The 14,009-nt window shown below is 48.8% G+C and overlaps 1 protein-coding gene across 1 annotated transcript in view; it reads right to left on the reverse strand.

Moving 5' to 3' along the window:
• Positions 1-14,009, reverse strand: part of LOC107270466 (tyrosine-protein kinase Drl) — a 32,406-nt gene that overhangs the window by 11,833 nt on the left and 6,564 nt on the right. The window contains exon 2 of the mRNA XM_015745507.2: positions 11,488-11,615. Within this exon, the coding sequence (XP_015600993.1) occupies positions 11,488-11,615 (128 nt within the window). The remainder of the gene's footprint in view (positions 1-11,487; positions 11,616-14,009) is intronic.

Raw genomic sequence — 14,009 nt, forward strand, 5'->3', positions numbered from 1 at the left:
CTTCTCCTCCTCCCCCCCCCAAAATCATCTCACGATTCTTTATCATCTACATAAAAAAGCTCCGCGTGCTTACAAAAGCCATGGCAAACTCCAAACACGCATCCATCGTATCCCATAGGATTTCGTTTTCCTTATTTTTCTATCTAAATTCGAATCCCCAGCCAACCTCATCCAGCATCTTCCCACAGGATCACAACAAGGCGATCTCTGGAGTCTCGATACCTCGCGTATACTGTGTTGGACGTGAATGCGTTTTTCTGGCTTTTAGGACTTGCTCAGGTGTATCGACCATAATGCCCAGGGAGGGTCAGGGGGGTAGAGGGGTACCCTTGCGTGTTTTTCGCGCTTGCGAGATATACTGCTGCGTATTTTGATAAGGCCAAATCCAAGATATACCTGAGGAACGACGTGGGAAGATGAATAGGGGAGGGAAGGCTTACAGATCAGACAGATTAGAGACACAAGTCAAGAAAAGCTTCAGTGATTTCTAGCTTTACTAAAATGTCCCTAGATATTTTTCACCACCATCTTAATATATCTATAGGCATGAAAATGGATCAATGAAAATTTACTAAAAAATGTAAAAAAACAATCCATACCTTTACACGGGGACACTCGCGTTCGCGATTGCTCGTAAAATCTCCCAGGACTTATCCTTCCGTCGAACGCGATACGAGAATTCGAGAATTCTCGACGTATCGAAATAATCGATCGATCGTTAATACAGTCACGATATATCTGAAATGCCGCACTGACAACATATACACGCATATAGATCACCGCGTCTGCGCCAATAGTAAATTGAGTTGCCAGGATCGGAATGCTAGTAGCCGGGTATAGCTAGACTTTAGCTATAACCTATAGACGATAATACACGCACTGGGAATTATCGTTCTTAACCTCGTAGTTACGAGGTACAGACTATATTCACTCATTTCATCCACTAAAAGTGCGTGACTATTTCTCGAAGCCTTAATCAGACCGACCTTGTTCCGAAATAAGTTGCTCGGGTAGATTCCAGGTTTTAGAGAAAAAAAATTTTTTTTAATTATTTAACACCGGAGACCACGTAGGATAACAATGGGCTATCAGTCATAACTACTTATCGGCATAGCGGTGCAAGTCTAAAAAGAAAAAGCTCAACGGGAATGATAATGGCCAAGTGCATTGGACCAAGCTGGGCTTTTACGACGGTATATCTGCGAGTCTGCACGAGAGATCACAGACTGGGAGAGGGTGGCTTTGTTAGGTACACGAAGAAGGGGCTGGCTCGGGGGGTGGTGGGAAGGAGGAGCCAATCGGCTCGGACTTTGGCCCGAGTCGGTTCGAAGCAAATATAGTGTTTAGGCACGCCACAAGTTTTACGAGGTGACATAAATAAAAAGGTTAGTGCTTCGTGATGCGGTGTCAACCGAGCCAGTACGGTTTGAAACCCCCTCGTGTAATCGTCCCCGGGGGATGTAGCGTGACACCTACCATACCTGCACCCTTTTCATCCGCCACAATATCAAGCCGACCTATACCCACGTAGAGAATTCGGTCTCGCACGGCTGTGACACGATGTCTGCTGGTTCGTTAGGCTCCTAATTGAAAGATGAGCCAGGGAAATGGTAAAGGGGTTGAAATGAAGGAAAAATATTTTCCAACAATTTCAAAATCACCCCTTCGGAATAGAACGATATCGGGGGATGGTTAGGTAAAATGTCGAAGGTTTTAACGGGGATGAAAATTTTATATTTTTCCCTCGAATCGTTTAACAGCCTCACTTCGTAATGCACGGACTGATCACGTGGGTCCGAGGGATGAGCTTGCGGAGTCTGGATGGACCCTGGGCTGGGTTTGCCATCCCATCTGAAAGGGTTGAAGTGCGCTCATCCTGGTATTCCCGAACGACTTTCCGCAGCGGCAAGCGTTTGCTTAATATCTACTCTCGAATTCCGTAATAGCGTAAAAATGTTTACCCAAGGAGCGTCTGCTTTCATCTCCTCGTACTACCCCCTGCCGATCCCCCCTCCGCGCTAATCTTCATCCCTCTCGCCTCTTTTACCGTACCCAGACCGACCCCTATCAACCATCCCTTAACCGTTCCTCGTACCTCCAGCATCCCTTTCCCGGAACCCCACCGCATCTCTCTGGTTGGTTCTTTCGCGATGGTCCGGACCCACTGTGTGCTGAACAAACGGTTCTTCCTGTACTGGGTACATAAGCATTATCATTATCAAGGTTATTGTACGAGAAGTAAATTATTAATGTCCCGATGGGAGGGCCGCTGGATATCGGATAATAATCTATCGGGTGTCCGGAAGAAATTTTAATTTTGAAAAAAAAAAAGAAATTTCGTTTTCCGTCGTTCGTCCGGTGCCCATAATTTCTCATTGGTCGATGTTCCAATTTGCGATTATTAAGCCAACTCAGTTCTTTGCCCTCCGATGTATGATTATCAATTGGCTTCAGTCTCGTTATTTATTATAATTGCCACCTTTCGCATCCCTCTGGCAACGCTGGCCTTTTGCGCAATTTTAACGAGACTCCCGGCTGCGAAAATACCTGGTTCGCGATAATAAAGTATCTGGAGAAAAAAGAAAAAAATTTTGAAAATTCGCACGAGCCAGGGTTAGCATCGAATCGGAAAATATGTCTGCGCCAAGCACATCCGGGTCCATCGGGCAATAACGAAATTACTAAACGGTTCATTTTTTTTTCAACTTCCAACAGATCGTCTGTCGTTACACAATTTCGTTCGTTTTCTTTCGCGAATTTGTCTGAATTTTTTTTTTCTGCTTTCCACGTAAAGGGAGAAGAAGCAAGCCCCTAAAGTTCACGCTTTGATTTTACCCGCCGCCCTTCACCCCGACATCGAACCCACTGAACTAGCACGGCGACCAACGAGCAGCCCCCTCGCCCCCCTCCAGCAACCCCCCCGGCCACTGAACGCACCAGAGGGGTTTTCACGGGCGTTACGACTCGACAGAAATTAAATCGAAGTCTTTGACGGATACGCCAAGGGATGCGAATCGCGATTCGAGGAATTCACGTGGAAATTCCACGCGAGACTTATTTTTCCCGAACCTCCACCCCTCCGAAGTCTCGCCCCTACAATATTCCTCATTGACGAATAACGTCGCGCTCTAACGATCATTCCCAATTCCGAGCAATAAAATAAATGAAAATGACTGCGGGGATATGAAATAATTAATTGAAAAAAAAAAGTCCCTACCAAATTACCAAAAACGAGATAACACGTGGAGATAACCTTATAAACGAGATACCAACGGCAGCAGCTACTAACGTTTCGACGAGACTCAATTTGTAATAGGAACGCATCGTTTCCGTCTGCCTGCCGAATTACAACCAAACTCGAACGTAATTTCCTACCACAGCCAGACGTATCTAACCGCACGGCATTTTGCGTCGCAGTACGTTCCAAAATTCTTGCAAGGGACCCATTGCCAGGTGAATAACGCACCGATAGCAATATCGAATATTAATACCACGTGGGACGATCCGATCGATCGAGGCGGCCGCGGACTATAGCCAAAGTGAGCCGAACATTGAAGAAAATACATTATCATTCCCATCTGATTTCCTATTCGAGTAATCTTAAATCGAGTATACATCGATACATCGCGTGTCCCAGTCTGCCAGAAAGTTACTAGCTGCTCCCATGGAATACACCCCGGACTGTCCTGCAGACTATCCCGGCTCTTTAGAGACACGCGAGGCGGCCCCTAATATTTCAATCAAATATTTAGCCCTTAATGGTCTTACGCAGTGTGGGCAAAGCGAACTTAAAAGGGTTCCACCTCCTCGGACGGCCGTTTACGAGGCAGCTTAGTGCCACTTCTGACGACACGATGAATTAATCACTCCACCCCCACCTCACCCACCCCTCACACACGAACCAGCCCTCGTTCGCACCCCCTCGTTCACCCCCCTGCACTCTTTTCCCCTGAGTCAAGCAGGGGACTCGAGAAAATTTTTAAGAATTTTAAGTAAAACGTCCATATGGAAAAAAAAATTTCCAAAAATATTAGCCACCCTGACAAAAAAAAAATCCTCCACAAATCTAGTTTGTGTTTATTAAGCCTGTTGCGGACGCACCCTTAACCTTCCTCGGGGCGACGGTCGACCAGAGTCGCTCGTAGCTACGTTAACGAGCAGTTTTACGGCTTAATTATTAGCTCGACTGTACTCGAGAGACAAGGGCTGTTTGCACCCTCAGTGTTAACGCAATATGCTCACTCCGGGCACAGATGTAAACCCCCTCCCCCTCCTCCACCAACTCGGCCACAGTTTCTCTCTACAGACTATAGATATCGTACTCCCACACCTATCCTAGTCTCTTAACACGTAGTATAGAATCTGTATTGTATACGGTTGGGTATATACAGGTATAGTATGTCTAACTAGGAATAACTGTACCATATAACGTATCTTCGCTAACATCCGATACGTTTCCTCGGTCCTTTCCACGTGTCGTGCCCGGAGCCTGCGGAGACGCCAAGTTCAAAGGGTAAGGGTGCAGTAACCAGGATGGATTCCTTTGTGGCTGAAACTTCAGTGCCGTACAGTAAACACGTCTGGTCTACTATATAGCTAACAATGTCATTCCGCCATTGCAATAAGAGGTGTCACCCTTATCAGGAACTATTCCTCCCTTGGCTACAGACTGGCTCCTTCCGTCTGGACGATTACACGGACACGCTTCCGAGTGTACAGACAAGGGGTCATTCTCTTCTCGCAGTTTCTCATTTCTAGTATGAAAAGCAGAAATTCACAAGGGATGAGATTTTCCTGCGATGCTTCGAATTACATTGAGAATCCTGAGACTTCTGGCACGTGATAAGTCCTACGGTCGTAGGTGGCGCTGCTGGGAAATGGGATAGGAAGAAAAATTGCCTTTTGTAAAAGACTGTACAAATCGTAGTACAGTCTTATATGCCGAGATGGTAAGTGACCTGGCATGGTAAAGAAGAGCGCCAGGGGGCTGATAAGGGGACGTGAGGGGTGAAAGAAAAAAAGAATAAAAAGAATCAATTGGACTAAGGGATGACGTGACGAATTATTTTCGTGACAAGATGGCGGTTCTCAAACTGTTGTCACTTTGTTCGCGGGGGGTTGGACGTGGGGGGCATTGTCACGTGGTATTGTGACGATTCGTGTATACGAATGAAGGCTGTGTTAGAGAGTTAAGGGTGGAAACCACCCCTTACGCTCTTAACGGCATCGGGCATGAGAATCCTGAAAGAGCCCCGATTCGACCTCGACGCCGCAGGATAATGGGAAATCCAAGGTCCGTTAAGGGTAGGTAGAGGAAAAAAAAGGAAAAATTCATTTTCGCTACGACAAAGCGTCCCGACGCTCTCCTGCAATAATGAAAGTCCTGCCGCAGGTCCTTGCGGCACGACAAAGGGCCCAGGCTGCGGAGGGGCTGTGGGTGTCGGGGGCCACCTTACCGCCTTATACCTATATCGTTCGCGTGGTAGCGAAAGGGGTTGGCGCGGCGAACCGCAGAATCCGAATTTCAAGGCTCGATTGAACTGGAAGCGTTCGTGGAAACGCGGCTTGGTCCTAAGGGTGAGTTTAATTAGGGAGGAGCTAAGGTCGGTTTGTCTGCTAATACGAAAACATCGTGTTCCAGAGGCTGTAAGCTCTGGCCGTATCGGGCTGCAGGGGGCTGAGGTTGGAGGTTAAGGGGGTCACGTAAAGGATTGTTCGACTCCCATGAGAAAACCGTAGGACAGGGGGATGCTGACTTCTTTACCTACCCCGAGCTGGATTAAGCGCGATATTGGACCACGTAATCTCTTAATCCTGCCTGCCTTATCACGGGAAGACACAAACTGATACGAGGAGCGATAACGTTAATTCGGGCAGCACCGAAGAAACCAGCCCTAATTGGATCCGTGCATGGGTGCATAAGCGGCGAAAAAAAGGGAATGAAATAAGCATGGGATATTATTTATCAATTTTTTTATGGGCTGGTAAATTTCTCAAACAGGGATCGGGGGCACGAGAGACCCTCTGGAGGAATGATAAGAGACAGGAAAATGGAGATAGGAATTGGAACTAACACAGCTGTGGATTCCAAGGGTTTATCAAATACAGTTTAGTACGGCATTTATCGGTGTCCATGCTTATTGGGGATGCCAGGAGGGTGCGGGCAGGGGTTCCAGTCGAGTGGGTGGTGGGTGGGAGGTACACAGGGGTGTAGAACTGTACGCAGGGCAATTTTCGCGTAATTCGATGGGGCGTGATCGTCATAGCAACCCCCGATGCCCCATTCACCCTCCTTGGAAGCTGCAGCCTGTTCAAACAACCCCCGAGCCCTCCGCCCATCTTGGTTATCCTGCGCTCCACCTTACCCTACCTTGTCCCACGTTGCCCTACGTTACTTCCTTTTACTTTATTTTACATCCCTTTCCGTCGTCCTTACGCATTCACGATTTCCCGATGTTTACCTGGATTTTGAGAATTTCACAAAAAATTTTGCCCTCCTTGTGTACCCCCGTATACCCCCTCTGAATGGAGTAAAAAATTGCCAATGCAATTTTTTATTCATTACGCTCAAACGATCCAACCCCGTGAGTCCACAGGATCCCGTGTCCTGTGAAATTAATTTGGCAGTTATCGCAGCACAAAACGCAGACGGACCTTTGCATTGGACAGGACACGCGAGTCCTTTCGGAATAACGTTTTAGGAATCGTGGCAGCTCCTATCTCAGAATTAATAGTCGACCGCACCTGTGACACGCGGAATCAAAAAAAAAAAAAAATTTCATGAAAAATTCTACGATAACAAAAACGGTCTAGTGATAAAAAAAATGATACAAGGTCTCCTCCAATAATGAAATTGAAAAACCCTGAGAAAACGTCCTCGTAAAGGCGCAAGCAAATAGCTGTCTTAATTCCCGTGCGAACGAATGAACAGTACAAGTAACCGGTATCCCAGGATGCCAGGCTGCTTAAATTTCTCGGGCTTAAACTCCTGAGAAACACGAAGATATAAATTAAGCGTCGGGCCGTTACCCGTTCGCTTGGCCGGTATTGCGCAAGCACGCTTAATTATAAAACCGATAAATTTATCCTGCGGGACGCGAGACAGACGTCTGGAATCCTTGGCTTGATAAACGAGCTACTGATCCCAGCCTCCCGCAGCCTCCGACCCATTCGGAGTTCCTTACTCTACACCCACTCGCGAAACAAGGACAGCGATATGTACCACCCTTTGGATATCTACCACTTACACTATATATATACATAGTTCAGAACCCTTATGCTCGTTACACACTTTTCGACCTTCCACCACGCTCGAGGAAGTTCACATAATTAGATGAGTTCTCTATAGGGATGCTGAGTATGTCTGGAGATAAATTCATCTAACATACGCAGATAGTGACATTGGAATCGATTGGGTGATAAGCGAGGTCAGATACGATATCCCTAGAAAAAATTTTCCCCTAGAAATATAAATCGAAAATTGCGGTATAACCGTTTTCGATAGCCATTTGGATTTTTCGGTGAAAAACTTTATTTCCTAGGGAATTTCATTATTCCCCAGATTCTCTTGGCCGACGTCCCTTACCTGACAGGATTTCTCTATGGGCACTCGTTAAAGTACCAACTCTTCCTGACGGACACCTTATACCTTGGCTCTAGCCCTCTATACCTATGTATACAACCTCACAGCAGAAGGCTCCTCCCACGCGTAGTTGGGAAACTATCAGCGAACCCATCGCAGGGACAAATTTCCTCATCTAACTTTGCACGAGGAGATGAGATGATCGCTCAATGCCACCTTCAGTGGCTCCAGGGCAGCCACCGTCGCGAGCACAGTACCAACGGTGCTCGGACGCCTGGCTGGAGCGAACGTCGCTTTGCCAGGCCTGGGAGAATTAATGGGGGAATCAAGGAGTTTTCTATAGGAGCGATATGAGAATCCAGGCTAACCTTAAGGACAAATCCTTTTGGCTGTCGTTCGATGAGAACGAGGAGCGACGGCAGCTAACGCAGTGACCACTGGATAGTGGATGGACTGGGCTCAAATTTTTACGGGCTTAAACCGTATAGCCCTTTACGGTATGATAAAACTTTGTACCGGCTGGACGAGATCTAATAAAAATAAATGGTCCAGCCAATTCCCGACAGCCTCCTACATTGGCGGTAACCGACAGTGTGACGTCTGGCGTCTCGGCGGAAGCGAGGAAATTGAAAATGTTGCCAAACCACCCTCGCACTTGCACTTCTCTCGATTCTCATCCGCGTCAGGAAAAAGTTGCGGATTCTAGTTTGTGAGAAAAATTTTTCCCAGTGAAGACCCGAAAACCATACGGTTCAACCCCCTCGCCCCTTATCCGCCGACCCACCCCGTCTATCCCTGAGACTCGCAATGCACTGTATTATGCATTCACATTCGCCCTCCGACAGAGCGACTACCCCCTTCATCCCTTAGCTCGCCTTTTCGTACCGCAATTCCGTATACTTTATCATAATAGCCTTGTATTATACGGTATAGGAAAATTTCTCAATTTCACCTGAATTTAATTTACCTAACACACAACGAATACAGGGTATAAGCGTCGGGGTGTGTTAAGTTCGTGTCAGAGGTAAATCATTTTTAACAGGGTGAAATTTGCTTTTAACGTCCCTTTAAAGAAAAAATAAATAAAGCTCGAAGACGATTTTACGTCGAATGGAGTAATCCGAGCGATGACACCTTGCAAATTTTCCGGGTGATCCCATAGACGCGTGACTGGGGGATGATCGGGGTACGGGGAAACAAGTAGATAAGACGCGTCGAGTAAGGGTTGCAAGGACGCGGGGCGTCGGTGGGAGAATGGGAGAACGGGAGAATGACGACGGGAGCTATGGGATTTTCACGGGTATTTCACGGGAATTACGTAGCGGCAAACCGTTCTCCGGTTTCAAGTAATTATGTCGTATAATCCTAGGGCGTTTGTCACGGGGTTGCGGTGTGTCGTACGACGACGTCGGGCGCCACGGTGTAGAGTGTCCCGGTGATATTCCCTGTTATCCGAAACACGAGGCTGTTATCCCACAGGACTTAGCATAGGGTGACGGGTGTAAAGTGGTGGGTGGAGAGGTGGTGCCAGCCCGGTGCCAGAGGGCCATAGGGGTAGCTGTCCACGAGGAGCATTAATCACCTCACGTCACCAGCCACCATCTCCATCAGTTTGAATTCCTAATTAATTATAAATCGTTATCACTTTCGTTAACGAGGGTTGGTCGGTAAAAATAAGAGTGCCCAGCTAGGATATTAAATTCTCGTGCCGCCGCCACGAGCGCAAGATCCAAAAGCCCTGAGAGCGAAGACGGCAGAGTCTTCGAGAAGGGACGAAGCAGAGAGAAACGCAGTAATATCTTTTTGACATGGAACACGGCCCATCGAGTTCCCATCAGCACCGGGGGCGACGGTATTACAAGTAATTGTCGCTACGGGGTTGGACTCCGTTTCTTGCGACCCTTCACGCTTACAACCCCCCCCTGTCCGTTCCGCCCGCTACCCCAGGGTTCTTACTGTACGCAGTACCCAGTACTTAATATACCAGCGACAGTGTACTATACCGCCATCGGCAGGGTCTTCCTTCACCCCTATGTCCTCCACCTACCATCAACCCCCGGGAAATACGCAACTTTCGTATAACAAGTGGATGATTCACAAATCATTCCCAATTCCAGACTCCCGCTTACAAGTGCAAAACTTTATTCGTGACTACCCTCCTTCGAGGTAATAGAAGGCTCAGGGGCGGGCGAGCCTGGTTTCTCGATGGTACCCTTCCACCCTCGAGTCCCCGTCGTCCGAAGCACCCGAGGCGTCCGATCAGCCTCCAGATGTCCCGAGATAAAGTAAAACGACCGAGTGACTCACGGGATCGCACGACCTCGAGAATTCAAGATCCGGCGATCTGACCCCGGGACCCGAATCCAGCCTGGGACAACGGGCCTGGGGATGGCTCCTGGGAAAATGCATTCCCTCGGGATAACGAGGATCAGGAAGTCGCTCGGTACAGAGAGGCATCAGGCACAGGCGCAATCCCAGGATCCTAGATAAGGATGATTACATGCAGGAGGAAATTAGGGGATGCAGATCGGCAATCGAACGTCGTTCCGAGCGTCGAACCGTTCCACGGTTATATCCATTGGTATGACCAGTTTGTTATCCCAGGGGAAAAGGATCCCACGTTTCCCCCCTCGCTTCGCTCGAGAGTCTGTTTGCTCCCCCGAGATTGCCCGGGGATGAAAATTAGAAGATACACACATTCACTGTGTATTCTATATATCCGGATTCGTTCAATTTTCCAAAAAAAAAAACAAAAAAAACACACATCGCTTCCCCCTTCCACCCGAACAGCCCCCCTGCAACCCCATAATACTCAAGCCCTATTACCAGCAACCTCAATGAATTCCACGACACCCCACACTGAAAACTATCGAAAAATGAATATTACTCCCTTTTAAAAAAAATCAACCCCCACAGAATGTCCAAACTGTACCAAGCAGATAGCCAAGCATCCACGGGGCGTCGATTTCCCAGTCGTTTAACGTTTGATCGAGGGTGGCGTGAGGGGGTCGAATCAGTCGAGAAGTACCTGCTCTCGTCGCATTTGCGTTTCAACCGAAGGACAAGGGGGTTCGGCAGAGAAGGGTGGCGGACTAGGTGGTAGGTACTGCACACGTAGGTGCCGTATACAGGGTGGGGAGAGAGGGTGGACGAGCGTTTGGTTTCCTTGGCGACCGAAGGGCCGCGCACAAACCTAACCATCGTGCCTGCAATGTTTGTATTTCATATTGATAGAGTATTGATACCCCCCTCTGCACCCCTGCACCCCTGCAGCCCTGCATCCCCCACGCCCACTCCGCACTACCAATACGGTAGCCAAATGCCACTGTAGCGGAGCAAACCCTCAGCCGTATCAACCACCACCATCACGAGCAGCGTCATACAACTGGCGGAGGGTGGTTCAGGGCATCATTGACGACTGGCCCCTTCCGCCGTTCGCCCCTCGTCCACTCGGTCCCATTACTGTTGCACTAGCCGTTTGTTTACTTTGTTCCGCATTGTTGTGTCTGGAAATGCTGCTATCTCGTTAATGGACACTATCAGTGGCTACTTTTACGTACGTAGTCCCCCGACAATTGGAAATACGAAATGTACCACTGGCTACATTTTTTTTTATCTGCCATTTACGCGTTTCCCTTTTTTTTTTTTTTCTTTTTTTTTCATAATATTCTGATATTTCCATACGGCGATTCTCTTTATATCAGACTGCGCAGTGCTTCACGGCATTCCGTGTGAATCCGTGCGAATCCACGCGAGCGCGCAGTAGGCAACGCGGTCTTCCCGTTCCGCCTCGAGCCGAGAAAAATGATTTTACGCTCGTACGAGACGTTATATATTTATTGGCCGTCTATTTGCTAGAAGGGACCGTTGTAACCTGCAAGTGTATACATGTAGAAAGTACGTACCGGGTGTCCGGCGAGACTCTGCCAGGAGAATTCCAAGTCAGCTATATTGGCAGGAACCGGAACGACGAAGTTCATGGCGTAGGTGTTGACCACGCCTTCGCGGACGTAGAAAAGCTCGGCCTTCAGACCTGGAAGCACAATCGAATAGGCAATCGATTAAATCGAGGTCGCGTCCCTTTGATATTCATTCGCGACGCCCTTCGCTATTCCGAATGAGCGTTCGATTAAGTGCACGCGATGCGCGCATTTCCAAGACGCGGGGCCACGTGGGTGCGCGGGCTAGAGTCGAGGTAAATGGTTGAGTGAAAGTGAGAGGGCGAGAGGGGCGAGAGGGGCGAGAGGGGCGAGAAAGGCCAGTAAACGGAGCGCAGAAGAGAGGAAAGGAGGAGAAGAACAAGAAGAAAGAGAGAGAGAGAGAGAGAGTGAGGAAGAACTGTTAGAATCTTCCAAGAGAGCCTATTGAGACGTGTATCTGTGCGGCGGGGGCCCAAAGGATAAATAGGAGCCGGTCGCGGGCCAGGCTCTACGGGCCCCGAAGAAGCAACCAATCTTCTTCAGCCCTTAACGACGCCAACCCGAGGAACGTACTGAGCCAGAGCGAAGCAGCAAAGGGCTAAGGAGGAGACGGAGGAGGTGGCGGAGCGCGCGCGACTAGGACTGATGCTGCGCTTAGTATTTGTTCTTTGGGTCCATGGTCTCCCTCCATAAGCATCATCCAAGGGCGACATCAAGCTCTTCAATTAATATCCACTCGACCGTCTCCTCGTACGGTTACTCCGCAACCCTCTGCGCAGAAATTTCAGCCTCAGACCCGTACTCAAAATCCCCCGAATTCCCGCTGGAATTCACCTACGGCCCTCGAGCGTCCCTCATTCGTTCACCTTCACGTATGACTACGCAATTCGATATACCCACTCAACGAGATAGTCGCATCTCCATAGCCGTGCTACATATTTCCTCTCTACATGCCCCCTGGACCTCCGGGCGGTCTAGGCAGAAAATATAAGATCTCGATGGTCCAGAAGGCGACGCCCTGTGCCAACCTGATAAATATTAGGCTGGTCTAGTAAAAGTAGAGAATCGTGTCTAGCGTAACGAGGATTAATCGCTGGCACTATGCTGCTAATAGTATCCGGGCGAATGCTCGCGCATCAAGTATCCCTTGTCTGGAAGGTGGCGGATTAGGTATAAAAAATATAATCCAAGAGCTTCAGGATCTTCCCAAGGGATTTTTCATGGGTCCAGAACCTGGTGCTCTCGTTACAGCCGAGTCTGGGCCAACCTGGTAGCCAAGGAAAGCTACGCTGCTGCTAAGTAGAAAATCGTGTCTAGCATACGAAGGGTCTTCAGGAGCAGCGACGCTGGCTGGGTGGCTCTGGATGCCGGCTGGATGGAGCAGGCACAAGTTTGCTAATGTACCGGCGGTGGCAGCATCCGCGATCTTCCCATCCCTCGAAAAACCGTACAACCCCTTAAACGTATTCCGAGGCACGGCGACCCAGGAGCAACGTGGAACAACAGATACGGCCTCAGCCTCCGTTCGAGTCTTGGCGAGACGCCTAGCGACATGCTGATGAGATGAAATTAACATTGGAAACGGTGGATAACGTCTGATGAGATCAGACGGGATAAGGCGAGATCGGCTCCTGACTCAATATATGGAACCCAAGGCTAAATAGATCTGCGCGGCGTATAAAGCCGGGTTAAAGGTCTCGCTAAAGGACGCCGGTTCCTGGGGGGATGGCTGCACTGCGGGATACAGGCTGGGACGAAACAGGAGGAGGCTGAAGGGGAGGCGGACCAGGAGGGCCCTTCGAGCTGGGTTAGGAGCCAAGGTAAATACATTAAGGATACAACATCCTGTAGGAGCACATCCTGTCTAGGGGAGATTGGATATGGCTAAGTATACGGGGTAGCGTCGCGACGTCTACCCCTCCCACCCTCTCTAGCTCCCTTCTCCTCTCCCCTTTGTACATGCTTGTCGCCTTCCACCGATTTCCACTACCACCCTTGGCCCGGGGGCTTGTAAAATACGAAAATAGGGCTTGTTACTCGAAAAGCTCTCGATCGGCCGATTTCGCGACTTCCGCTTGGGCGTTCACGTTTCTAAACGGCAGGTTAGTCGGGAGAGAGAGAGAGAGAGAGAGAGCATACGATTTATGCTACCACTTTAACAGAACGCAATGGACTATCGACTCTCTGAAGAAAAATTCTGGTAGCTGCTCAGTGCTGCCAATTGGCTGGCAGCTCTATTATTTAACCGGAAATATTGACACGGAGCCATTATTGAAAAGTCGTACTTACTTTTCTACAGAAAACCTAGAGAATCGACCATTCTCAATTATTACCACGACCACGAAGTATGAACTCTGAGGTGAAAGAGAATTACCCATCGTCCCCTGGGACAGGTCAAACGTCAGGAGGATACGTTGTTTCCCGAAGGCGAGGAATAACAGGAAAACTCGAAGGGATTGTTTCTGCAAGTGTTGGTGAAGTTTCGATTGGGGGGGAGAGGGGGGGGA

Source organism: Cephus cinctus, unplaced genomic scaffold, assembly GCF_000341935.2.
Source record: "Cephus cinctus unplaced genomic scaffold, Ccin1 Ccin1_scaffold0774, whole genome shotgun sequence".
NCBI classification, from domain to species: domain Eukaryota; kingdom Metazoa; phylum Arthropoda; class Insecta; order Hymenoptera; family Cephidae; genus Cephus; species Cephus cinctus.